The 27,667-nt window shown below is 36.9% G+C and overlaps 2 protein-coding genes across 2 annotated transcripts; one reads left to right on the top strand and one right to left on the bottom strand.

Annotated features, from left to right (window-relative positions):
- The first annotated feature begins 14 nt into the window (after positions 1 to 14).
- On the top strand, positions 15 to 9,152 carry LOC124184918 (kinesin-like protein KIF6). Its single transcript, XM_046575132.1, has 13 exons — positions 15 to 80; positions 153 to 271; positions 343 to 417; positions 1,288 to 1,330; positions 1,530 to 1,634; positions 1,812 to 1,924; positions 3,354 to 3,470; positions 3,556 to 3,690; positions 4,996 to 5,130; positions 5,245 to 5,341; positions 6,119 to 6,274; positions 6,338 to 6,515; positions 8,066 to 9,152. The coding sequence occupies exons 1-13, from the start codon at positions 15 to 17 to the stop codon at positions 9,109 to 9,111; spliced, it is 2,385 nt and encodes a 794-aa protein (XP_046431088.1). The 3' UTR covers positions 9,112 to 9,152.
- Positions 9,153 to 9,294: 142 nt separating this feature from the next.
- On the bottom strand, positions 9,295 to 27,571 carry LOC124184896. Its single transcript, XM_046575073.1, has 15 exons — positions 27,286 to 27,571; positions 24,677 to 25,172; positions 23,148 to 23,449; positions 22,152 to 22,456; positions 21,333 to 22,040; positions 20,991 to 21,245; positions 19,605 to 19,929; positions 18,149 to 19,516; positions 15,820 to 16,028; positions 15,545 to 15,683; positions 14,680 to 14,957; positions 12,756 to 13,124; positions 11,424 to 11,777; positions 9,897 to 10,047; positions 9,295 to 9,773 (listed from the first exon to the last, which is right to left on the bottom strand). The coding sequence occupies exons 1-15, from the start codon at positions 27,497 to 27,499 to the stop codon at positions 9,577 to 9,579; spliced, it is 5,670 nt and encodes a 1,889-aa protein (XP_046431029.1). The 5' UTR covers positions 27,500 to 27,571; the 3' UTR covers positions 9,295 to 9,576.
- Between the last annotated feature and the right edge of the window lie 96 nt (positions 27,572 to 27,667).

Genomic DNA, 27,667 nt, shown 5'->3' with positions numbered 1-27,667 from the left:
AAATCTTAAGCAGCATGGTGAAAAATGAGATAAAAGTCTTTGCTCGACTGAGACCGGAATCAAAACGAAGAAACGTCGTGGTCGGTCATTAATTATATCGGTCTGACTAACCTGTGAGAATAATGATATCAAATTTCGTTACCCTTGTGCAGAATTACGAGATACATCGGCGGCCCAGAAAACATGTAGAAGAAGATTATCTGGTTTTATGGGGAGCCCAGAAATCCATTAACGAGTTCATTGACAACAGACCAGAGTCATGGAACTTTGCGTAAGTTATATCAAGACAATTTCGTGATTAAAAATTTTCGAGTAATCCAAGTGCGTATTACCTTTCTTCAGATTCCATAAAATCTTTGATCACGCTGCCAGACAGGACGAAGTTTTCGAAGATGTTGCAAAGCCGGTAATTGAGAGGTACGAATACTCGGAACTCCAAGCAATTATTATTTATATTATATATCACCCGAGTGCAAGCTGCGAATCGATTATTAACGTCGATCGGTTAGGAAAGTGATTTCGACGAAATACGTAAAATTTTGCAAAACACCAAAAGTCGTGAAATCTGGTCGAATAAAGTCTGAAATCACTGTGAGGTGATTCTCCAAGACGATAAATAATTCCTCGTTCGTATGTTCGACCTGTGTTGATTTTTCTAAAAATTCAGAAAGAAAAAAAATACTAAAATTGTAAACTGAAGCTTAGATATAATATTGGCTTCTCATTTTAAATCACTTTGAAATGATTTATAACCGAGTAATATCGGAAATTTTTTTTGTATTTATCAATTTGGTCTCGATAGATATTTAATTTTTTCAAGATTACGCTGATACTGATTTTTATAAAAAAACGGCAATATTAAATTAGCTAAAAAAAAAATCCGTATAAGCGCATCTGTGAAAAATAGTTTCCTTTGGAATGATATCGCACGAGTTTCCTAAAATTTAAACCCCTTCGAAACGATTTGAAAAGGAAAATCAGTATCTGTGCTCTTGTTTATAAGTTTAGTATATTTATTGTTGTTGAATTTTTAATGAAAATTTTCGTAACCTGTCGGATATATCAATGCGAAAAATTTTCATCGTTCAACTGCCTCGTCATCAAATTAACAAAACGGTATTGATTTTTCATTAAACAACGTCTGTAACTGAATTTCCCGGGTTTAAAACTTGTACCTGTCATCCAGGATTCAGGAGGAATCAGATCCTGGTCAAAACTACGTTGTAGCAAGTGAAATATCTGATTTCAAATCACCTGTGCAAAGTAAATTTGATTAATTTGTTTCAGCGTTCTGAACGGCTACAACGCAACTATTTTCGCTTATGGTCAGGTAATCATGTGAGACAATTAATTCCAATTTCCCAGTTGAAATACACAGTTTTCATTCGTAAATTGCAACTAAGAAATGAATTTCGCCAAATGTTAATTTTCACTACGACCATTATAGATTTTGTAATTGAATAAATTTTATTTTCTGAGCCTATATGTTTTACCAGAGTGAACGATACGACTGAACATGAACTTTTCAGACGGGCAGCGGTAAAACATTTTCCATAACAGGTGATTCGGAAGGATACGAGGATCGAGGCATCCTGCCAAGAACGATTCAACACCTTTTTCATACTATTCAAAAGGTTATTAATATGAAATTACCTATAACATGCGCGTGGATGTCAATCCGCAAACATACAATTAACATAAGCGATTATGATAATAACGACGCGCCGGAACTTTCTCGGTAAGAATTCGGTGTCGGAATATTATAGATGATATTACAGTTGTATAATGTGTATAACGTGTGTATAATGCAGAATCCGGAGAACCTCTACTCCGTAGAAATCGCATACCTCGAAATCTACAACGAGAATGGTTACGACCTGTTGGATCCGAAACACGAGGTCGTCGCGAAACTGGAAGACCTTCCGTAAGCCTCACCCACGTATAAAACTGACTATCGTTAATTGACAATCCACACGCGTGCCCAAAGACTCGATCTACACGCCGGACACGTGACGGAATTACACGATGAAATACCGTTACCGAAAACTGGGGAAATAAACAGCGGTTCGAAAACCTCCGTATACGAGTACATACATGATCGTCATAGATCGAGAGGGAAAAACAATTAGGTCACCATTGAGGTTCTACTATTTTGCCAAATTTCTTTCTTCGTTTTTCTGGGTCAAAACACGATGCAATATGTATACTGTAACGTTCTTCCCTCACACTGTCATCCGCAATATTCTTAATTCGTGGGAATTGTTAATTTGGTACAATATCTTGAAAGTCACGTAGTTTTTCATTAACCTTTCGTCATACACGGGGTGTTTCCGAGGAAACGCTGCAGTATATTGGGTTGCCTACCACCGAGGGGCACAAATATCGTTAAGGCAGACCTATCGATTTATCGGCAGGTAGCGCGTTTGCGTGTTGCCAAGTACCGGTAACACAGTAGGTCTGTTTTAACGATATTTATGCCCCTCGGTGGTAGGCAACCCAATATACTGCAGCGTTTACTCGGAAACACCTTGTATTTGTGTAGAGGAAGTTCAAATCTTTTGGAATTGAATATGGAGCGAAATGTTCCAGATCCACATTTTCTAAATCGTTTGGAAAATGTTCCGACAGGACTGTGTAACGTATCGTAACTTACGTATGCGATCATCCTTAAATGGAAATCTCTGGATTTCGCTACAACGTAACGCAAGGGATTTTGTAAAAAGTAAAAAAGTAATTGCATTTCTAGTCTTGTTACGGTTCGGTCTCCGGAGACCGAGTATACAGTACGGTATAGCAGCGTGCACTCAAGAGTCAAGATGTTGTGAGAAGCAACTGGTTACCTCGAGTTACGCCACTAATAAGGCGATCTCGTTTGAACGTTTGCAGTTTCCTGATTTGTTCCATCATTATAAAATCGCGACAGAGAAAGAAATGTAAAATAAAATTCAATAAATATTAGGTATGTGCCATTAATCGATTAACCGAAAAAGGACTAATCGAAGGGACCGACGATAAGATAAATCGACAGAACTATTTATTGAAAGGGTCGATTTATCGGTGAGTCAGAAAAACTATTCATCCAAAATACCGATTGAGCGATTCATTGAAAAGGCCGAATAATCGGGATTCCTGATTGAGTAATTAATCGACAAAAGCGATCAATCGAAAGCGCCGATTCCCCGGAAATATTGATAATGTTTGAAAATACGAATAGTTTAAGGGCTAAATCATTGAAAACACCGATTAATCGATTGGTTGAAAAAGAATCAATCGTTTCATCGCACAGCCTGGATAAATGTATGAGTAGAATGAAATTGATCGAGGGAAAAGGCAAAGAAAATTGACTTTTCCAGTCGCGTGACGATTCAAGAAGACGAAGCCGGTAGACTCCACCTGAAGAATCTGAGCTTTCGAGTCGTCGAGGACGAGAAAGACGCGTTGGCACTTCTCTTTCTGGGGGATACGAAGAGGTAATAATTCTTCTCCGCGTTATAATAACAATATATGCCGAATGAAATGCCGTGATTATTATGGCGACGATCTCTTTTTTTCCAGAGCCATAGCAGAAACCCCGATGAATCCTCAGTCGTCGAGATCACACTGCATATTCACAATAGTCGTATCTGTGAGGCAATACGGTGCTGAAAAATACCTGAAGAAGGCTAAAATGCATCTCGTCGATCTCGCTGGGTAAGATATAATATTTCCATTTTTTGCCATGACCAAAAATTTAGTTCTGGGTATAAATTAAAAATCAGTCTTGTTGCTGTGACCAAAAAATCGAGTACCGATTACTATTCTTTTTTATTACAGCTACTTGTGCTATGTTTTTATTCAACTGTTGCGTAATTTAGTTTTAGACGTTGAGGCCTCGTTTACTAAAAAATTTGATAAACTGATCAAACCGTTGTTTTGTGAGAATATCCATTTTACCAACATTTTTTAGGAACTCTTCGAAACAACATTTTTCTAGTCACTTCTTATTTTATGTACCCACGCCAAAAATATTCGCTAGAATTAATTCGGTTGATCGTTGCGATCAAAGTGCAATTACCAGGGATGTTTAGTTTATTAATAGACCGTTGATTTTATATCCGACATTATTCGATATTATCGGTGTCATGGCGTGTATGACGCGCCTCTTAAACACTTGATTTTTGAAAAATTTGTACTCCATGGCAAACGCGGAAAACTTGATTATTTCGTTGATCACTTGGAAATTCTACAACTCTGGTTCCACAGCAAAATACATGCACGGGCTTTGAAAAAAGTGAAAATAACATTCCAGTATCATTTGCACTCGTATTCAAACAGGAAATGACGTCAAAATCGTAACGGTAATTTGCGTACACTTGCAAACTGGTTCGGAGACACAATTGAACAATTCCGAACGATCTGAGTTGATTCTTTACAATCAGATTATTTCTATTTATGATGAATAAAAACTGTGTTTATACATAACAATAAGTATTGCGTGTGGGGAAAAATGACGCAATTTAAAAGAAGAAAAAAGAGCTACATGAAACTCGTCAGATTTTATCTACAAATCAACATCAGAAGAGTGAAAACAAATATTCTCGTTCTAAAACGAGGTCAGGTTGACTACAAATTTTGTTTTCAAGCCTAAACGGTGAAAATACTGCATATAAAACACCTGATTCAAATCAGAATATAGATAATTTCTAATTAAGTAATTATTTTTCTCATCAGCCCCAATAGATTTATCAAAATATATCATCCGCGATATAATTCTCAATAATATTTATTAAGGCAGAGCGATTAATCGGTTAATTCTAGACTTTGATTAATATTTTTATATGTTCACTTTTTCAATTAATATGTCAATCAAACAATCATTGTTCCCAAAAAATCTATTAATTACTCGCCCTCGTAATAATTGTTTTTTTTTTTTTTTTTTTTTTTTAATCAATGTCATTAGAACCTTTTCTAATTCTCTTCAATCATCCCGATTGTATACTGGGTGCCTTTCCGCAGATCAGAACGCGTCTACAAATGCTGTATTTCCGGCAGCATATTGACAGAAGCAAAGCACATAAACCTGAGTTTACACTACCTGGAACAGGTAATCGTGTGTCTCGGCCAGCAGAACGTGAGCCATATACCTTACAGGTAAAAGAAATTTTTTTCAAAGAAGATTACGTAACGCGTGTATGTCGAGTATCAATAAAAGACAGCGCGGTACGTTCAATTTGTAACTTTATCACGGGATGTAAATTCTTCCAGAAATTCTCTTCTAACAGCCATCCTGAGGGATAGTCTCGGCGGCAACTGCCTGACGACGATGCTCGCGACCTTGAGCATCAGTAGAACTAATTTAGAGGTCAGACGCGTATCATTTTCTAATGCAAATTAGGTATTAGATATTATACGATAATATAACGTTTGAAATTATTTCTGTGAGTGTTGCGTTTTTGCGATATAAAGTACGAACAACAAAAAAAAAAAATCTTAACAATTTCCAACGCGCAACTTAAAGTGGGAGGAAAAAATACACATTTTTTATGAACAAAAAGACGCAGTTTCAAAGTACTGAACTTGTGTTCAAAAACTCTGCGAGAAGAAAAAGAAACACTTTTCTGAAACAAAAAACAACAACGTGAATCTCAATTTTTCAATTTCAAATATCACCTTATTCAAATATCTTCCATGTGAAAGCATGATAATTGTAACAGAGAAAAACATCCATGTTCAACTAATTACTCAGCGAATACAAAAAAGAAAAACGTTGCAAAGAATTGAAAAAAAAAGCATAACGAAGCTGATTCTTTCTACTTTCAAATACCACCTGGCATCTCATTCATTTACGTTTTTTTTTTTTTTTTTGTCGAGATATCTAACCTTTCGATCGGAAGTTCGACAAGTTTAGTGATCTAGAACTTTCGGACACTACTGTATGTTAATTAATTTTTGGTGGGTTTGATTTCTTCACCGAAATATCAGGGGAAATAATTGATTCAAGTTGTCATTACAACGTCAAAATGATGAATCTTCGTATATTTTCTAGAACAATTCATTGTGCGTGTAGCTTATAGTTGAAATTAGCAGTAATTTTTCGTCAATCTTGTAAATGATTAAAACGACCATATTTCGCGGACAGGAAACTATTTCCACGTGTAGATTTTCCCAAAGAGTTGCGCTAATTAAAAACGACGTGAACCTCGTCTTCGAGAGAAACGCAGAGGACGAGAATAAATTTTTAAAAATGGAAGTGGAGAGGTTGAGGAAGCAATTAGCACTGCTTACCGATCAGCCGGTAAGTATACATTGTACTTCAACGATTAATTTTTGTATCAAATTTCAAGTCAACTCTGTACAGAAAAACGAGGAACTAACACCGAGCGAAAAGCAGGACCTCGATTATCAAGTGGACAAATTTTTGCAATCTGCTTTCGCAACGATCGACTGGAAAAACGACGAAAGGAAGATAAGATATTGCCTGAACATTTTACGGAGTAAATTGAGGTCAAAAAATGAAGAAATCAATTGTTTAACAGGTGACGAAAGCTCGGAAAAAAACGTGAATTATTACAGAAATTTGGTCATCCAACGAGACAAGGAGATTTGTATCCTTCGAGCGTTTTATTAATATTGTACATACGTGAGCGGTTTAAACTAACCGGTGAGTCAACTTTTTTAAAATTCTTATTTAATTACCATCGATAATGCCTGCGGATCCGTAATCACTTGGTATGAGTTGGTATTTCTTTCTTTTTTGACATTTTTTTAATTCCTCTTATTTTGCTTATCCACGCAGCACGAGTGATGTGAAATTTCCTTAATTTAGTTAATTATATACATGCACCAATACGCGTGACACGTATACGAATGCGTATACCTACAGCCGCGTTAGTCAAGATGCTTGAAAAAGCTAGACGAAACTCGTCAAACTACTCGGCGAACGATTCAGGTTACGACCAAAGAGAAATAACCCATTGCAATATAAATATATACGTACATAACTTTGAAATACCATCATGCTTGTGTGAAACTCTGTTTAGGATCATTTCAAACGTGCGAAAAAGTCGATGAAACTAGCCCGACGGCGTCGGTAATTGCCAAGAAAGTTCGACTGAGAAATATCATTGCCGAGGCGAGGTCCGTTGCAGAATTGATTAGAATCGGCAAGGCGTCGATTGGTTAGCATAATTATTAGTAATATTCGTTTCTCCTCGCACAGTTTTCCTCCAGTGTCTCGATTTTTTCTTCCATTCGCGGAAAACAAGTCGCAACAAGACGTAAAACCAATGAAAACTGTAAAACCATTGTTTCTTTTTTCTTCTTCCTTTCTTTATTCATCACCCGTCAATAATTCCAAGGAGTCACATTTTTTTACCGCCCTCACTACAAGAATGGAATACCGGCTAATTTCTTTCGCAATTACGATATTTTTTAATATTTAACGACAGCAGAACGATACTGTATTTTTCAAATTCGAAAGAAGCGAGATTTAGGCTGAAACTATATTTAAAACAAAATCATAATCACAATTGTAGAAATCTTTTACAGACGAATATACTGGCATGTTCAAAAGATCAACAGATTGCAATCTTTAACCAATGAGAAATAATCTGCTTTGCAAATCTGTAATTTTACTATTCGATTTAGGAAATACCATTCGATTAATGGAAATGTTTTGACAAGATGGGAAAAACGCATAAAAAAAAATTGAAAAGATACAGAAAACATTCAACAACTTTTTCAAACCAATTACTAATAGTTTAAAAATTTACTGACTTGAGAAAATTATCGCAAAGATTTGCGGTATTTGATGATTATAATCAATATCGGTCCGATGTTGTGAATTTAAATATTTAATGACGCCAGCGTGATGGAAAAAAAAAAAACGTGTTCCGGTGATTTGTAGCGAATAGTCTTATGAATAATATGAGTCACCGTTGAGTGAAACGGAACGAATATGGTAGATTCGCAACGATTTCTAAACAACTTATAGCGAAGCGTCGACATCTGAGCTTTTATACATAATTTCAGTATCTTGTGTCTTTGCGCGTTTCGGAATTCCAAGGATTCGTGTTTGGTGTTGCAGGCGACCTTCGGAGGCGGATGAGTGACCCCCAGATCCTGAACGGAGCAGAGATTCACACGTTGCACAAAGCTCTCCAGGGCGAGCAATCCCGGCTCTCCGATAACCTGACTTTGCTCAAGAACCTAAAGTCCGAAGTGACCGAACTCAAGAGCGTCTCATCTTCGGGTCAGCAAGAGCAGCCAATCGTCAAAACGTGTTCAGATGCCGTGGAGAATCTCCTGCAGGACTCGGATCCGACACCTCGAAGAGATTCGAAAGATCTTTTCGCGCCCGTTGAGTCACTCACCTTGGCAAGGTCGCAGCCGAAGAACGAAGACGAGGAAACGAAGAAGGAGATCTTCGAGCCCTCGAAGCCGTTGAGGAAGGCGATGTCCGAATCCGGAAGAGCCAGACGCAGAATGAAAGTCTCAGATTTCCTGAGCAATGAGTGCCTGAAACTGAACGAGGATGTCGAGAAACGCAAGGCGACGATCAAAACGGCGAGCGAGGAGTCGGATTCCGGTCATGTTCGAAAGCCTGGCGATGAACCCGAGGCCTCAAGGTCATCGGGATTGAATTCGCCGACGTTGACGAACTCGAATCGCCGAATACCGATCGTAGGCGATAATTCTGGGCCGAGTTCAACCGGCGAAAGTTCGATTCGCGCTGAAGCTTCGCTCGTGATGTCGAGCTTTTTGCCCTCGAAGTTCCTCCAGGACTTGCTGCGGTCTGTCGAAGATTCCGAGATTCATTCCGAGCGCCAAAAACGGGAGGAAAACTTTCATGATGCGGATATCCTGAGCCGTTGCCGGTTACCGGACGGTGAAAATTCATCGTGGTGCGAAAAAAGCTGTTCGGGGTTAATTTCGACCCCAGAAAAACGCGACGAGACAGATTTGACGGAGCCTGCGGGAGAGTTTCAGGCACTGACGGAAACCCCGAATCCGGATAAAGGTCTCGAGGAGGACGACGATTTTATGAAATCTTTACCGCTAACCGGGGACCAAGAAATCGATAAAGAAATCATCGCTTTTTACCGAGCAAAAAGATCCGGAGGGACTTATTGATGAATCAGAAGCCACGGGTTATACTTTATAAAAAATAAAAATAAAACACACACACACACAACACAAAGTCGTATATCTCGAATTGCCTGTGAAAAAGTCACGTGTCGCGTATTGAGCGTTTCAATAAATACAGCGAATGTGTTGGAATGGCAAGTGGGTGTAGTATTATTATTCAAATGTCAGCAACAAAAAAAAAAAAAAAGATGTGTGACGTTTTCTTATACCAATCTTATCGCAGGTATTGCATTATTTGAACTTAAATAATAATAATAATAATAATAATCTAATAACAGTGATAACATACCGTAAAAGATAATGTAATAAACAATTTTTTTTAACATACGATTATAATACGGTGTGGTAACACATAGTTACCCATTATAATTACAAATAAATAATGCGATTTGTATATGTATAATTAATTATACCTATGTGCGGACTGAAATTGTAATAATAGGAAAAATCTTAATAATCCTCGCAAGTTAGATATTCCAAATCCAATTTTTCACCGTACATTTTAGCCTCTAATATTTTCAGGCTATTTCTATGCACAGCACCGACGAAATTTCTTTTCGACAAACCCGGATTTTTTCTCAGTTTGAATCCAAACGTTTTATCGATTGACATTTGCAGACTTTCTCGGTAAACGAAGCCCTCGATTCCTGTGTACGCCGGAGAAGAAACGTTTAGGTATTTATTGCACGGGTAATTGTTTGTTATCAACACTGCGGCGTGTTATCGAAAAATCGTGTGAGGTATAAAGTAACAGCTCTTATTCGACTCACCCCTGTACTCGAAAATCTCAAGACTCCGACCGTTTTTAACGAAGGTTAAAAATGTCTCGACAAAACCGTCGAAATTTATTACCAAAAATGATTTTGGATTGTGAGTTGGAATCGACTGGCGTATTTTTTTTACCGACAGACCGTCAAATATCTGGAATCGAAGAGAGAATAAGCAGGAACGAAGAAATTCGATAAATCCCACGAAAACTTTATATGAAGTCTATAAAACCACAGTGATTTTTTTCTTTGTAGATTTTCAAACCAGGTAACTATTTTCAACAAGCTCCATTTTTGTTACTTCTTTTACTTATTTTCTTTTTTTGTTTCGGCTAAACCATTGCATCTTTAGCTGTTATCGTATTGACAATGTTTAGATTCATTCGATCCGAAATGCTGGAAAACTATGTTTCTCTTTTAGTTTGAATTCGATAATATTCTGCGAAATATTTTCGGAATTTCAAGAAAAGTATTAAAAATTAATGAGGTAACGAATGGAATGCGAAATTACCGAAAAAGTAAAAAACTGAAAATACATTTTCACGACATGAATTTCGCAAAAAAAGTGTATACTCAGAGTATACAAAGGAAGTTTTGATCATTTCACAGCAAAAAAAGAAAAGAATCAGAAATTGTTTGTACAAATATATTTTTAGCTATCTATTTTTCTAAAATTCGGAAAATTCGTTTCATATCGTAAGATTTCTAGCTTGCCAAAAAAAAAACAAAAAAAAAAATGAAACTTCAAGGTTGTGCAAGGAATTTTCTCAGGTTGCATTGCGGGGTAAAACCAATGTAAAAATCTAAAATAAACGCCTTTTAACATTTCCATTTTTTTTTTTTTTTTTGTATGGAAGAAAAGGTAATAAGATGATAATATTCAAGGAAGTTAACAGGTATATATTGAAGTATAATACAAAAAATTATTATCAACAAATATTGAATAATGGCGACAATGAAGCCATTCTTGCGAGACCCGTTGAATTCTGCGGCACGTATTTAATTCGTGTGAATTTGACTCTAAAACAATTACTTAATCTACGTTTTCGTAGCTAGTGAAATGCGTAAGGAATTCTAAAAATATTGATTTTTGTGTAATTGGAGTTTATTTGAAAAAGGAGGTTAAATTTTTGACAAAAGGAGGGCGATCATTTATTAATAAATAATGTTTTCACTAACTTGTCGAAAATCGTCCACGCATTTCACTAGCTATAAATATGTAGATTAAGTAATATTTTTTCCCAGACTCAAATTTGCACCAGTTACACCGCGTGCCGCAGAATTCAACATGTCTCACAAGAATGGCTCCAATGTCGTTATTTTTTAATATTTGCTGACAATAGTTTTCTTATATTATACTTAAATATATGCGTAAAAACTTTTTTAAGTATTATTATCTCATTAGCTTTTCTTCCATTCAAAAAAAGAAATTGTCACAAAAGCGCTTTTTTTTAAGGTTCTCACAACGGTGTTGCCTCTTAAAATCGGAAAAATGATGTGTTCTGAATATACAAAAAAGTTCGGACTTACGAACGCGTTATTTTCACTGACTCCTTCGTCGTAGTAGAGGAACATTTCATTTCGGAAAACGCCTGCCTGCAAGCCCAAAATCGAACTGTCTCTAAAGTGGTTCCAGATGCTGGTGTGATTCAGATGTAGGGGGTGAAATTCGCGAATGTGATCCTGATCGGCGAGCAATATTCTGTCCGTATTTGGAACGAACCGCATCCGTTCATCGGCCGGGAAATACGAAGTCGAATTCCCGTATAAGCCGCGATGCAAATCCTCGATCGACCACTTTTCCAATCTCTCCTTGGAGATAACCAGGAATGCGTGTTTGCCGATCTTCTTGGCGTCGTTAATGCTTCCGAGATCCAAGATATGCTAAAACGAGAATCGAGCCTCGTGAGAGTGCAATAATGCGAAGCCCGGCGATAAAGAAACGCGTATTGGAAAGTGAATTTCCCGTGCAGAGCGCGAAACTTGATTCGCGATGTTTGTTTCCTCTCCTCGATTCATTTAATGGCCGCAAATCTAACAGTCGGCGGAACTTTTCAACGAAAAAAGTAAATAAACGAAATTGACCGACTTTCGAGCAACTGTTTACAGTCAAAACTCTATCTCGCTTCAATTTGGATGTGTTCGTTGACTAAGACATGAAAATCCACGAATTTTCAGGGTTCTAAATCTTACGGTTCATGGGAAACACATTGATCAATTTTTAAATTCAACTTTTGTCATCAAATTTTCAGCACTTCGCGACGTCGGAAAAAATATTGTCGCGTATTTTTTTCGTGTGAGGAAAGATGATATTTTTGAATATGAAATCCATTTTGAGGAAAGTGATCCTTAGGAACTGCAAAAAACACATTTTTACCTTGTTAATTCTCTGCTTACGAAGATCCAGAAAAATAATTTATTTTCACCTTTTCGTGTAAAGGAGAAGACATCTTAGACTATATCATGAAACATCTCTCCTTTAACACACAAAAAAAAAACACAATTTCTATTTATACTCCTTCGCGTACTGAAAATAAAGGTAAAAAAAAATGAGCATTCTTAACAGGTTCTGAGGATTTACCTTAGAATGGGTTCCCTTTTCACAAAAATTAGACTATTTCACGCGAAAAGAGAAAAAAACATGAGGTCATATTTTTGTGACAATATAGAAAGTGCCGAAAATTTGAGAGCAGTGACTAAATTCAAAAACGTGGTAAAACTGATCGGTTTAAAACCTCAAAAGTTTTAGGATTCAAATAACTTAGTAGGTATACGCTGTAACATATTTAAATTACAGCCCGATCGGAATTCCGAAAGTTGGTGGATCGGTCCACTATGCATGATACGTATTTAAATACTAACAGTCAATGTGTCTTCCTCAAATTTCCACAAGTTTCCGAAACGCATTCCACAGATTCCGGTTCCGATAGTCAGGATATAAATCTGATTCTCGTACTCCAAGGTGATCCATTTACCGACGTTGTCGAAATTCCGCTTGCTCGATACGATAGTAAAGCCAGATCCGTTGTAAATGAATGTGTTCAAAAAACAATTCTCCAAGTTGATCAACAGATATTCACCGCCATCCGCAGCTACGAAATGATGAGCAGTTTCGATCGCGATATCGAATTCGAGGATTTGGAGATACTCGAAGTATTTAAATCTGTATACCTGGTTATTGGCATACTTTTGTAAAGGTATCAGATCCTGGCAAGTACTTTTTAAATCCATCTACGAGGAGTTGAGTAAAATTTTACAAGATAAAAAAAGTGGATAAATAAAAACGAGACGAACACAAACAGAGTTTATAGCTAAATATACAGAGAAAAAAAAAGGTTCGTTGAGGGAACTGAAATTTGATTGACTGATTGTGAGTAAAATTTTACGATAAAATATCGAATAATGAGTGTGTTTTAATACTCAAGAGAAAAATATCACTGGATTCCAAAAAACCACCAATGGACAATGGCTGCACCAAGAACCGATGGAAAACATTGTTTTTTTATTACTAGATTTATTTTATACTGAAAAGGTTATTCTCTGTGACTGCAGAGTGAACTTTGTAAAATACAGAAAATACACATTCAGCCATTCTGCTGAAACTATATATCGAAAAACTTGAACAATCAGTGCAACAGAAAAATCAGTAATTTGAATCAAGCTTTCCTCGAATCAAGGAGGTTGTTGAGTCAAGAATCAATACTTTCTCGTTTATTTTATCATGAGATAATCACGAATTGTAGATTTATTAAATTCACGTATTCGTAAGCTACGGATATTTTCCTAAAGTACACAAAGAAATGAATAAATAAAACTATTTTAAACTAGAGACCTTCGAATTTTTATTTCAAATCACTTTTACATGGCGAAAAATCTAATGAATTTGTTTGATTTCATTCGAAAATGGTTCATTTTGTTGAGGAGACTATGCTTTACTACTAATTGTAAGGGATTCTTCTTTAATTTGATAGCAAATATTTCAACATTGCTTTGATATTTATTTTGATTAATAACCACGATTATCAAATTTAATACGAGTAAAAAAAAGTCTACGTAAATGTGCAAAAAACAGTTTTTTTCAGAAAAACGGAGCCATCATCGAGTTAAATCGAACAAATCTATTTCATATTTATCATTTTCGAGCAATTTGAACGGAATAATCGACATCTCACCTCTTGTTTACAGTGTGAGTATATCGTTTTTTATTTTTTCTTTTTTTTTGAATTTTTAGGAAAACCATCGTACCTTACGAATACACACGAATTTGACGAATATTCAAGATTCGACTGTCTCGTCACCAAATTACCGAAAAGATATCAAATTTCGACTCACCCTCAGAGAATTTTTACACTACGAGAAGTCTGCACCGTCTTGATGCAACTAATTATTTGAAAAATTGCTCGGCAATGCTCTAACTTCGATCGGAAGACGTAAAAAGTGAAGAAGAAAACCACGGGTTTTTTAATAACCCATCGATGAAAGGGTGGTTTGAAATTTCTTGTTTTCAAACTCACTACTTCTCTGCTGAACAATATCAGTTTCGAAAAATTTACATCGGAGTAACGACTAAATTTACATCTTGTGAAATAACCAGTTGACGTTTGTGAAAAAATAGTGACTTGTTGATTTCCGTAAAAATGTTAAAGCATTGATCAATTGAAGTAATTAGTTTAACCAAAACGTGTCTGAATCATAATTTACGCTGCATTTGGTTCCCGTCGCATTATTGATTGATTGGCAAGGAACGCGGTGTTTCTTTTTTTTTTTTTTTCCAATATTACCGTACCTTTACACCTGTCACTACCGAGTCGATTTCCAATTTTCGTTTCTCCAATTCGTCGTACAAAATTCGGACGTTAATACCGTTCAAGAGTCCGCTTCCCGTGACGTCTTTTTCAAAAGTGACGTTACCCCGAATGAGCCAATCACCCGAGACCAATTGTTTTTTCGGAAAACTGGTGTAAACCGCTTCGCTTTCCCATATCGCAAGATCAATGTCATTTACAAGTCCAAAAACGTGTAAATTTCTTCTCAATATTAACGGACTCAAAAATTGGAAGGTACCTGAAACGTGATAAGACGTACAATTGACCACAGCGAACGAATTCTCTACTAAGTAAACAGCGTTTACCGTTTCTCGTGACACTTTGTGCAGTACGCGAAGCGCAATACGTATCCGTTGACCGTAAAACAACGTTCCGATATAATTCGAAGCCCCCCTGAGAATTTAGGTTTCGCCTGCACAACCTCAACCCGCATTACTTACATGCATTGCGGTCTGTGTAATTCAGGCGATTCCACGCACCAATTATTACAAGACCGGCAGTTCGTGTCCATAAATGCGTTTAGACATTTTTTAGATTTAAGCCTTTTGAACGGTTGATTTGGAAAAGAAATCCCCCGAATTAGACGGAGAACCTTGTGTCAAATTTTTCATTACCTTTTATTACTTAATCGTTGAACACAAAAATTTTTATGGTTCATTCAAAATCTTCCTCTAACTCAATCTTCAACTTCTAGCCTCACTTGATGAAAGAAAAAATGGAAGAAACACAAAAGTCGAGATGAGAAATGCATGTAACGCGATTTTCTTCAAGATGAAAAAGCGTACAAAAAAATAATTAAAAAAAAAAAAACGAGTGATATTTTACCAGTAAGTTTTTCATCGCCATCTAATGTGGCCATTTGTGATGCGTCGATATTGTTGATACATTTCGCATTAAAGTTCGTTTGTATCTGCACATTTCCGTGTAGCACTAAATTTCCGTTAATTGTTTGGTCACCGGATAACTGAGGTGAAAATAGAATAAAAAAAAACAACATAAAGAATTAATGGAGTAAAGGAAGGACAGGGAATTAGGTGAAGTTTGTTGAAAAATATTGAATAAACGTCAATAAAATAAGATCCAAACGGAAACTTACTTACCATAAAGGTATTGGTAAATATTTGATGTATGTTGTGCCCGTTTACCGTTCCCGTAATTCCCAAATTTTCGACGGTGACATCAACGAAGGACAGTCTATTGGAGATGATCTGATTTTCTTTCAACGAAATCACGTCATTCAAGTTTATGCCATTCAAATAACCAACGGTCAAACTAGACTCAAAAGTCACATTTGTAAATGTCAAGACACCTGAAATCAATTTTCGGTTTTCAAAGCGAAAATGGTTGTGCTACAACATCGGGATTTCAATTTTTTTTAACGAACTCTTCGACAGCAATAAGAACCTTAAGTTTCATTTCACTTCGTGTGATTTGTACCCGGAATACTTATAAAGGTTAGCGGGGAAAAAATGAATATTTTTCATTCGTTTCATGAAGTGATGGTTATCTATTGAGTATTTATCAAATTTTTATATTCGCAAGCCATAAAAACGTCTTCGAAAATACAAAAATAGTAAATACTGTGATTAGAAACAAAAACTTGCGATATTCAATGAATGCTTGATTTCGAATCGCTTCAAAGTGGCATCTAATAGATTCGTTCAATTCACTCTACGATGTTTCGTTTTATTCAAAAAAGCCTATTTTATACAAATTCACGGTAACCCTTTTGTTCATCGTGTTGATATCATTGAATATTTAATCTTACTACATTGTATCAATACCGATTGTGATCAACAAATTGGCTATATTGATTATTGAATCAAATACCGAACAAAGAAAAAGTCTGTTTCAGTGAATTTAAAAAAAAAAAACCTTGTAAATAAAATGTACCATGGTAGAGTAAAATCTATAAATCTGCGTAATTTTCGTAATCGCTCACTAATGTAGTAATTTTATAAATACTCAATCGAAGACTATATCATGATGATGTTAATAAAAATCATCGATTTTTAGCCAACCAAGCTCCTCAATTTGCTTATTCAGAGTTTAAGTTACGAATCGACTATCTCATAAATGTAAACCGAATGGCGTGGATACTAACGGACAAAATAGATTCATTTTAAGTAGGTCCACTTCCTGATAAACCGTTCCGCTATTTAAACGGATTTCACCAGAAGTTTGCATACACGCGAAGAATTCTATTTGAACGGATATCGCTCTGCATGAAACCACGTATTTTGCCATGAGAATTTGCTTTTTCGAAGTACAAACAGTCCACGCGAGTGTTCAAATTTATTCGAAGGCTTGGACTGGTTTCATTTTAATCTGCAGCTGTTTCGGACGCGTAGAGCCTGTAAATATTTCCTCGAATAGGGAAATCATTATATGTTGAATCGCGCGGATTCGATCACCGAAAAAATTTACGTCACCAAATGTATAGTGGGGATATTTTTCTACTCGTATAAATTTTTTTACAATCTGCAAATTACCAAGTCGCAAAAACCACGTGATTAATAATCATAAATATGATTTAAAACCCACAGAAAATTTACAGTCTCTAAATTTTTATCTATCTCGATTTTCGATTTGGTTTTATAACTGCAACTGTAAATTAAATTTCTTACGTTTTTTAACCGAATTAAGCACTGAAATTTCGCAACGCATTGCAATTTTTTGTATAGAACGACTGTTTTTGAACATCCTTTGAATTTTCCCGCTACACTAAAAAAAATTACAGTTCATTTTGCGCCTTTCCAAATTTTTGCCTATCATACCGTTCCTACAATGTTTGAAAATAGATGTAGTTTGATCTATGATTCAAGAATGTCAAACACGAAAAGTCGCGAGCAGTTCGTATTTTTAGTTGATTTGAGATCTCTGAGAAATCCAAAAATCCGTCGTATTAAAATCATACTATCAAACGGGGCCTACAAACATTACAATATACAGAATTACGTCCCAAATTATTATATATGACTCATATTTTGTTTCAGGAATGAAAACAATTTTGAATCAGGATCAAAATTTGACGTAGAGTTTCAAAAAATCGATTATCAATCTTCGTATAAGCAATAATTGGACGAATTTTCTTTCATTGAAAAATAACAATCCTAAGCTGCCGAAAATTGATAGAATTTCGGTGAGCCCGGACTTAAATTTCTGATAAGTAATCACATTACTTTCGCAATATGTATACTTTTTGATCGAACGAGAAGAAACTGAAAAACGCTGACGATTAAGTGATCGAAACAATCGTTACGTCTGCACGTAAAATTGCAGGAGAAATAAATTTGCTACTGAATCCCCGATGATCGTGTAAGACAAGGAATATTGGTAAAAACTCTTTGCAACACTGGTGTCAGAAATGGGATCAAAGTGACGACGTAATATTCTAAACCAACGTTCAACAAATTGCTTAAAATTTACCTTGCACATAGGAGGGTCGGTTCAAAAATATAGCGCTCGATTCGAGTTCCTCGATATCAACATTAGCCAGAGTCCCGGTGTCCAAATGTTCTTTCACAATCAAATCGCCGCCGAGATGTATATCGTTTTCAAAAATTACATCAAAACCGCAGTGAACGTCTCTGTCGACGAACAGAGCCTTTTGATTGAATGGTGTCAGGTCCAAACCGTTGACTTCGTCGAGGATGGTGAAGTTTTTCGCGAACTTTACGGAATTGGTGAATACTTTCGTACCGGCAATTTCGACGAAATTTTCATCTCGGTTGACGGTCGCGGCGATAAAATCGCCAAAGTTGAGTCCCTGGACGAGCCCGTTGACTCGGAGATGTTCGACCGCGGCGGCGTCGGGAAACCGGAAATGGCCGGTAAGTTTAAAGGTGTGATTATTCCTTAGATAGGCGAGCCTCTCGACCAATTGTCGATAGAAAATGTCGTTCACTTTTCCCTCCGAGTCGAAGGAATCGGTGACCCGAACGTTTCCCTTGACCAAAACCGGCCCGGTCAAAGTTTGGTCCAGACGCGAGTTCAGGATACTTTCCACCGGAACCCCGTTCAGAATCGGGACCTGGAGGATCTGGCAGTCCAGAAAGTCGAAAGTCTTCTCACCCGTCAGAACGACGCCCTTTTCGTTCCTGAACACCGAGTCCAAAATAAACGAGGTCAGGTTTATCCCGTTCACCAAACCACGAACCTCCAAATTTTTGACGTAAAAACCGTCGTCAACATAAACGTTCCTCGGCCCGTTCCGCGAGTGAATTTCCGCCACGGATTGGCCGTTGATTTTGCCCGCCTGGACTCGTCCTTTGACGACGAAGGCGTCGATCGCCATTTTTCCGTTCCATATCCGGTCAAAGAGGTCCTCGAAATCGTTACGGAATTTGTCGAGATCGGTAAGAGACATGCCGTTTATCCGTCGCGCCTTAACCAAGCCAACTTTCAGCTTATTTATCCTGTGATTTCCGGTAAGGACCTGAGATTTCGTAACCGACATCCGGCGCGCCTCAAACTCGTCGAACTTTACGTTGTTTAGGATTTGCGGACTCACAGAGCCGGCGAAAAGTTCGTCCACTTCTAGATCATCGAATAACACGTTCTGAAAAGTCTGCGAAAACTTGACGGAAAAATCCCGCGCTGAAATCTTGCCGTTCATGGTTCGAAAACTTAGGTCTTCCAGAATCGGGGGCACTTTGAATATCAGTTTTTTTTTAGGGCATTTAGAAAAATCCCCGCCGCCCATCGCCGCGAGTCCGTCCAAGTGATTCTCCAAGTCGTTCAACTGCTTGCATTTCAGTTTATCGAAGGTTACGTGGGTCGAGATTTTTTTCAAATCTAGAAAAATTAAGGGACATATTTTTTTTTCTTTTGTTGGAGCGCGAATAACGGTCGGATCTGCAGATCGCCGTACGCAAAAACTCACTCGGAAATTCCTGTTCGCCACTAAATGTGACGAATTCGTCGATGAGGTGCCCGTTGTACTTTTTTGATGCAACTTTTAATTTGGTGTCGATATGAACGTTGCCCAAAAACGTCTTGTGCCCGGTAATAACGGCGTACTCATCGCTCTTCCAAATTATATCGTCAAAGTCGGACAAGGTCTTACCGTTTACCAAATCCTCAACGATCAAATTTCCCTTGACGTGCAAATTTGTGAACATCGTATCGGCGGTAATGGCATTAACGTCAGTCAGCGTCAAACGATGTTCTTCAAGATCTATCTTGATACCGGTTATACGTCCGTCGATCTAAAGTCGGGATATTAATTGAAATCGTTGCAAATCAGACACGTTGTAACAGTGCTGTTTTTATAAAGTTACCGAATCTCTTTTGGACTCAGGAAACGTAACTAAAGTTAATAGGTATGTATAGCCATTAATATTTGTTTCAAAATTCAATATCTGTAACTTGTAGAGAAATTGAACAGAAACTTGTGTTCCGGACTTCTTGAATTGATTGAAATTAATAAAAAAAAAAATTAGTACTTAAATTCACATTTTATGTGGACTTATATTCAGCGTATAAGTTGGCAAGGTTAACGTAACGAAACGTGGAAAGAAATATAACAATTTTGTAGTTTCAGAAAAGAGTTAAATTTGCAAAATCTGATGCGCTATTAGTGTTAACTGAATCTCAGGCAATACTAATGTTGCAAAATAACTATTTTTTTTACAGACATCAACCTGCTAAACCGTAATAAAGCTGAACATGTTGATATTTTTCAAATTCAACTCTTTCGGGTGTTCTAAAATTGGAAAAAATAAATTTGTTGTTCTATGTTTTATTACGTTAGCGTCGCTGATTGCAAACTCGTAATCCATCAGAAATTCCGATATCTCGAAATAGAGTTTTTCAAAATCCTGGAACTTTTACAAATTGTTGCAGTGGCATTAGTGTCTTTCAAGGTATAAAAAATATTCTCAATGCAAGACAATTTGTTTCAACCAACAAGTTTGGTGACAATTATACCGTCCAATAATTATATCCAATCACTGTTATCGATAAATTAACCATTCGTAAATAGATTAAATGAATTCTATTTTAAATGATCAATGATCGTTAAAAACAAAAATTCTTAAATCAATAACTCGCTGCTGCGTTCTGTATAAACAGTGTTTTGTAGGTTAAAATTAATTCGTGAACTCTGTAAATAACTTTCTGAGAATAAATCCAAGATAAAAAACCTTTCGATAAGTTTTTGTTCATCATTCTCTCAAAAGCACAACATTTTTCAGGTTCTGAAACGTCAGAACTTCCATAGAAAACGGATTCGATCTTGAGTGAGAAAAAATCGGTGGTAAAAAATTACCTGCAAATTTTCCTCTATCGTTAAATTCTTAAACGTTATTTGGTGGGGTAAATTCTGCTTCTTGTCCAAAACAACGAAATCGTCGTACGGAATACCATTGATCGTTTTTATTCCCTTCAAATTCGTTACCTTGAGTTTACCAAAAGTTTTTCGGCCAATAATTTCCGCCTTATTCGTACCGTTTTGCAGCACATATCCTGCGGGATATTTGAGACCGTTTAAAGTCGCCACCGAAACAGTGTCAGCAATGATTTCCTGTCAAAAATACACCAACGTAAATCACTTTTCCTGATATCGGTCAAACGACCGTGAGTTGTGAGTGAGTTGCCGATATTCACGTACCCCGTAAACAACCGTCAGACCTGGTATAATTGCGGGTTGATTTTTCCACACAACACTCTTCATCAAATTGTACCACAAGAATCCGTTAATGCTGGTGAAATTGAGACTACCTTCAACGAGCAAATGATTCAAGTCGGTAAAGTCAACATTTTCGTAGTTCGTCTTTTTGGTGTCGAATATAAATTCGTTTCTCGGCACCCCGTTGATATTGGCGATATTTAAAACGGTTGCCTCGATTGACGGGAACGATTTACGCCCTTTGATAACCAATTTTTTGTCATATTTAACAAAGTCATTGCGTATATTCTCGATCGAAAAGTTATTGATGAACTTCAGGGTCGATTTTTTCACGTGCAATGTTCCCCGCACTTCCATTCCACCGTTCAGAACAAAACCTTTGCTCAATTTAACCTCCGGGGAATCTACGCGCAGAGCTGTCTCTGAGATGATTTTCATTTTCTCCATTTTATCTTCCAAAATTCGGAACCGCTGATCGAATATATTCAGGTCTGACGCTACGTCAAATTTAGAGAATAATTTTGAGCCGACTTTAAGAGACTCGAAGATGACCTCGTGCGAAAACGTCACGGCCTCGGTGTCGACTTTCGATAAATTCCAAAACCCAGTGATCACCGGATTTTTATGGTAACTCTTCTCATACCTTTTTGTCGTCTCGTCTAAAATAAATTCCTGCTTCATAAATGTTTCCTGGAAAATGCATGAAAACTTGACCGTTTGCAAAAAAATTTCTCGCACCGTTGCGACGTAGAAATGAGAATGTACCTAGTTGGATTTATTTGAGAAATTTTCATTTGATACCTCCAGAGAATTCTTGAGCTGCAATATTTTCTCCATTTCATCGAGCACGGGTCGAGGCAAATCTGACAACATGGTATCGACTCTGACCAATTTATTCTCAAACAAAAATCCGTACTTCGGTATCGGAGTGATTTTTGATAGTTGAAAATCGTCGATATTTATTGGCGGAAGATGAGTGATTTGGAATTTTGTACCCTGCCAAGAAAACCCGACGACTGTGAGGTTCTTCAGTTGCACAAGAAGGAGGCATTCTTCTCTATAGGTTCGGACTGGCAAGCATTGGGCCCACAAAGTTTCACCTAAGTCTAATTTGAGGTAAGGTTTAGTTAAAGGGTACGTCTCAAAAGTACAGTGATGTCGAGGAAGTGGTTGCAACGAAAATGTGACGAAAATAAGTTTTGAATACCTCACTTGACCTAATCTGATTAGAAATGACTAGAAAAGTTCCCCTGACACGGGATAAAATTTAAAAACGCTGAATTTCAATTGTAAAGACCTCGTAACGCTGCATTACAACTTCATATAAATACTATTACTCTCCGTGATTTTTCTCTTAAAAATCTGCATTGCACATCAGACTTTTATTAACAATACTGCTCACTTTAATCGCGAATGCAATGTCCATATATCGTCTGAGTTAGATTTTGGGTAGTTATAAATAAATTAAATTATTTTTCATCGAAATTGGACTAACAATAAAATGTTTCGGTGAAAAAAAAATTGAACAACGTGATTTCTCCGATGCTGTTAAAATAGCATGGTTTTTACAGTTGAAGTTCAGAGTTGAAAAAAACTTCGAAATCACAGGGAATTTTTTTCAATAATACTTGAGTAACTTTGTCAGCTTCAGTTTTCATTTATAAACCTTTGTTGCGTCATGTTTGCGTTTCGAAATATTTTGGAGCTGACTGTACGTCTCAGACATTTGTAATCCACGAGTAGCGTGTCAGAAAAACAAAAAAAAATAAAGTTTGAAAAAAGGAAGGAATGATTCACCGCTAAGCAATTTTTCCATCTCCACGTCGAACAGAAATTCGTTTTCCATAAAAGTAAAGAGGGCTGGTTCCGGACCGGAGATGATCAGATACTCCGTGTACCCGTTTTCAAAGCAAACCGAATTCCTGAAGCCATTTGACGTGATATTTTGCGTAGGTTTGAACAGTCCTTCCTTCGTCTCGCTCTCTTTGAATTCGTAAAACGAGATCGTGTTCGCACTATGAACACTGAGGAAAGTCTCTTCGTAGACTGAGCAGATCTCAAACCTCGAGACTTTCGGCATCCAAATTCTTTGACAAAGCCTACAAGACGCAGTGAGTAATCTTTAGCAGCAAACTAACGATGATCAACTAATCGTTCGAAAATATATCATAGCTTACGAAAGAGAGTTGCTGGTTCCAAGGGATAAGTGAGGTTTTTTCAGACAAAGACAGAAAAGCTGATGGCTGAACTTTGCTCAAACAAATGGCATGGTTTACAAACAAGAGTTATAGAAAGACGTAGAACGGTTCCAAAAATTTTAGAGAAAACCAGAGCCAGGGATTGAGAAAAAAAAGTAGTGCAATTCGCACAGTATTTTTGCAAAAATATTGTTTTTGCACTTAAGAACCAATTATAAAGACAAAATTCTTTTTCAAAACAACGTTTTGTACGGTAAAAAACTCGGCAGATACTTCGCTTTACTATCACTTTCGAAAAACAGAATTGTGCTGAAACGTATACAGTATATAAAAAAACATACAAACTTTTACAAAAAATTGAAAGCATGTTACATATAAGAACAAAAGGAAGAGTAAATTTTTCTGATATCACTGCGAAACTTTTTCACGCCAAAGCTCAACTTACAAACGCATATAGTAAGCATATTCTGCTAAGATATAAATTGCAAATTCAAAACTGCAAAAAAAAATTAATTCCTAGAAGATCGTTTTTATATTCCTAACATGCAGTGGTTTGTATGAACACTCTCTTCTTCTGAATATTATAGTATTTGCCGTCTCAATATTTTCATCGCAACATTACCTATGCGCAGTTCCACTAGATAGTAAATAGCTGTGCCACGTGAAGACGCATCAGCGTTGAATAAGTATGCACATGGTAACCGAGAAAGAAACTAATTTAGAGGTATAATCATCGTATCAATTATGCAATTCAAGATTACATTCATCGTTAGAAAATACTTTGATGTCGTTTCAAGATTCTGCGATGAGTATCGTGGTTTTTTCATCGCAATAACTAGATTTCCTTCTATACGAATGCTCAATCAGAGACAACAGAGCGCGTCAATAATATCGCACAGTTTTCATCGGTCTCAAAATGTAATCGTATGAAGAAAGCAAGCTTATTTTCTAAATGCATTTCACAATGACCTGAAAATCCCAGTATTGAATCAAATATTGAGCTCAAAATAATGTGCCGAACTGCCGTAGCAAGATCCAAGACGAAACGCAGAAGCCACGTACGACAGCGTTTTGAGCACACACGGCATCAGCGATAATATTGTAACAGTAAAAGTGCAAAAGACTCACCACAAGTCGAGAAGACCGCCGACGAACTTGAATCCATAGATTTCGAGGGATGAATAGTCGGCGTTGTTGTAGCTCATCTGTTCGGTGAGCAGCAGGAGTTTGTTGCGTCGGTTGTGTTGAAAGAATTCTAACCTCTCGACGCGCCTGGAGACGACTAAGGATGAAACTCGCTCAAACTTCTCGTCTGCATATTTGTACCACAGAATTTCCGTTTCAGCGCCGGCCTCGATGCAAATTATGGCGAAAATTTGCTCCTGATGCGCGACAGGCTCGAGCAAAGCGATCACTTTGAACGTCAAAATAGTGCCGGTAACTGTCAAAACAGCGCGATGATGGACGCGGCCATCTTTGTTGCTATGGAAACAGAGCCAGAGACTCGACCCCCCGCTGCTGGCCAAGATTCCGTCGCGAACGCCGGCCGAATACTGCCAGCCGGTCACGCCGATTGTTGACAGAATTGGGTCCTCCTCGATTGTTATGTTCGCGACGATTAGCTCTAGGGTGTAAGTCAGCGTTTCATTAATCTGATTGTGAATATATGTGCCGGATTGTTTACGTGATGCGCGCACAGGGAGCCCTGATTATAGGCAAATCAGGATACAATTCCGTTCTGATCAGCTCCGAGTTTCGCCGGATAGTGATGACAAAAGGGAAGCGCAGCTACTCAGAGCAAACTTGTACACCGACTTGCCTACAATTAGGGGTACCTGTGGAGCGCATCGCCGAAATAACTCGGTATACATATCAAGCAAATTTTAGTTATTACGAATCTAATATTTGTATTTCTACTGAGGATAACAGATATATGATAAGGTTTATAATTAATATAACGTACATGCAAAAAATAAAAAATATATGTATAAAATATACATGTAAAATATATAATATATATGCTCCCGTAACTATGCTTTTTAGTCGACAGCAAGGTACGTCAGATTGCTGTAGTGCAGTTAACTAGGGGCCATCATTGAATTACGACAGGTTTATTTTTCGCAAAATTGTACTTTTAAAACCTTACGCAATTTACAGACAGCCCCTCTTGAGTGCGAACCTGTGACATTATAATGCATGGATGGGTAGAAATGCTTTTACGAATGTACTCAGAATGTTGGGTGAAGACTGAGAATAACATACGAAACAAGGTTAAGGTGATGCTTGAGTAAATATTCGTGATTGTAGAATTTCTTTTTATCAATCAATGATTCTGATATGTAGAATGGTATTTAGTATATGTATATTATTGAAAATATGCAGTCACTTGTTTTACAGACAAACTCTACGCACATACAGAATGTTGTGAAATTTGCATTTGAAATGGAAAAATGAAAATAGTTCCTTTAATCGCTTCCAAAACATAATATGAAAATAAGGTATTTTCAGTGGATAATTATAAAACTACACATCGTTGGTTAATATTCTGAAGAAATAAGTGCTTTTCATAACCGTTCGGACCTTATCATATGTGATATTGGGTATATTGAATTTTATGTGTGATCTAATTGTAGGGAACATTTTTTTAATCCTACATCACTGTGAGATTTTATCGAAATTCGGAAACATTGACAGACTTTCAGAAATTTTTTAAAATACTTTAGTGCAGTTTCCTAAAACCGTCAAAAATCGCATAATTGTAACGGTTTAGATGACTACATTGAAATGAATTTTTTAACCGTTTCAATTTCGTTATCAATACGAACTGAGCAAGAAATTTCGAGGTTTGTTTCCGATACTTTTGCAAACATCGTGCATTATATTGAGAATATGGGTTGAAATGAAAATGAACTTATAAATACTAAGCAATTCGTGATGGAAATTAAACATGATGTTCGAAAAACAGGCATTTCAATCAAAAAGCGCAAAACTCTAGTCAACACTTTTAATTCCGATTGAAAATGAAACCGTTTTCAACAATACTCTGCGGCTGTTCAGTTAGAATGTTAATGTTTGCAAAATTTGAGAATTTTGGCTTTAAAACGTTTGAAAGATTTATCGCAACTCCGGTTTTAAGATTTTTATACAAATACTATAAAAAATAAATTTCGAATCTTTAACAAAATACTCTAGTGCCACATAATTTTAACATTTGTTATTTCTGTTTTTCTTCAAACGATCGTGCATGGTCACCCAATTCTATCTCGATATTCTTGTCACCTCGATAAATTTTATTTTCGCGTCAGATAATGCTTGCTTGTTTCATATTGAGCAAATTTCATTTCAATACCTAAACGATAAGCAAGACACAAGTGTTGTTCAAAATGAAAACAGATTTGCCATCCTCTGCGTATAGTTTTCCTACTTGTCGGTGCAAAAAAAAAGTTATTCTTGTGTATGCAACATCGTCTCTGATATGATTTTTTCACTACAATGAAGAGGATTTCATTTTCATCTGCCAAGAATTCAACACAACAATTGACCAATATAATGCGAATTCAATGAAAATAATAACAAGAAGAATTATTTCCATGTACAATATGCACAGAAATTTTAATTCCGTACTATTAATAATTACAATATATTGTGAGTGTGAAAAAATTTTTAGCGCACCGTAGATATAAATAATTATTGCATCCATGTTAAATGCTGAATAAATGAGTTACAAGTTTTCCTACCTTCGCGATTCCCGGCACCGCTTCCAAACTCGTATTCCTGCCATATTTTCAAACTGTCGTCCGTATCCCGAGAATATCTCTGAGTCTTTACATCCTTCAACATGGCGTCCAGTTTTTCGACCATATCTTCGTCGTGAAAGCCGCATTTTGCCCGTAAGAAAATTACAAGGAAAACCAATGCAGCTTTACTAAAGTGGGATAGTGCACCGGCCATCTTCGATCACCTATCGATCTCTATTTCTTGAACATGCTCTACCTCGCGTGCTTATTGATGTCGACTGTCGCTGTGATCACTTAATCGGCATTTACTACACACCTCCCCCCCCCCTGCCCCCTGTTCACGCTTTGCTCATTGTATTCGCAATCCTCGTCAGGGCACGAC

Source organism: Neodiprion fabricii, chromosome 6 (assembly GCF_021155785.1).
Source record: "Neodiprion fabricii isolate iyNeoFabr1 chromosome 6, iyNeoFabr1.1, whole genome shotgun sequence".
Lineage (NCBI taxonomy): Eukaryota > Metazoa > Arthropoda > Insecta > Hymenoptera > Diprionidae > Neodiprion > Neodiprion fabricii.
The sequence above is the reverse complement of the archived record's forward strand: the minus strand, read 5'-3'. Positions and strand labels throughout refer to the sequence as shown.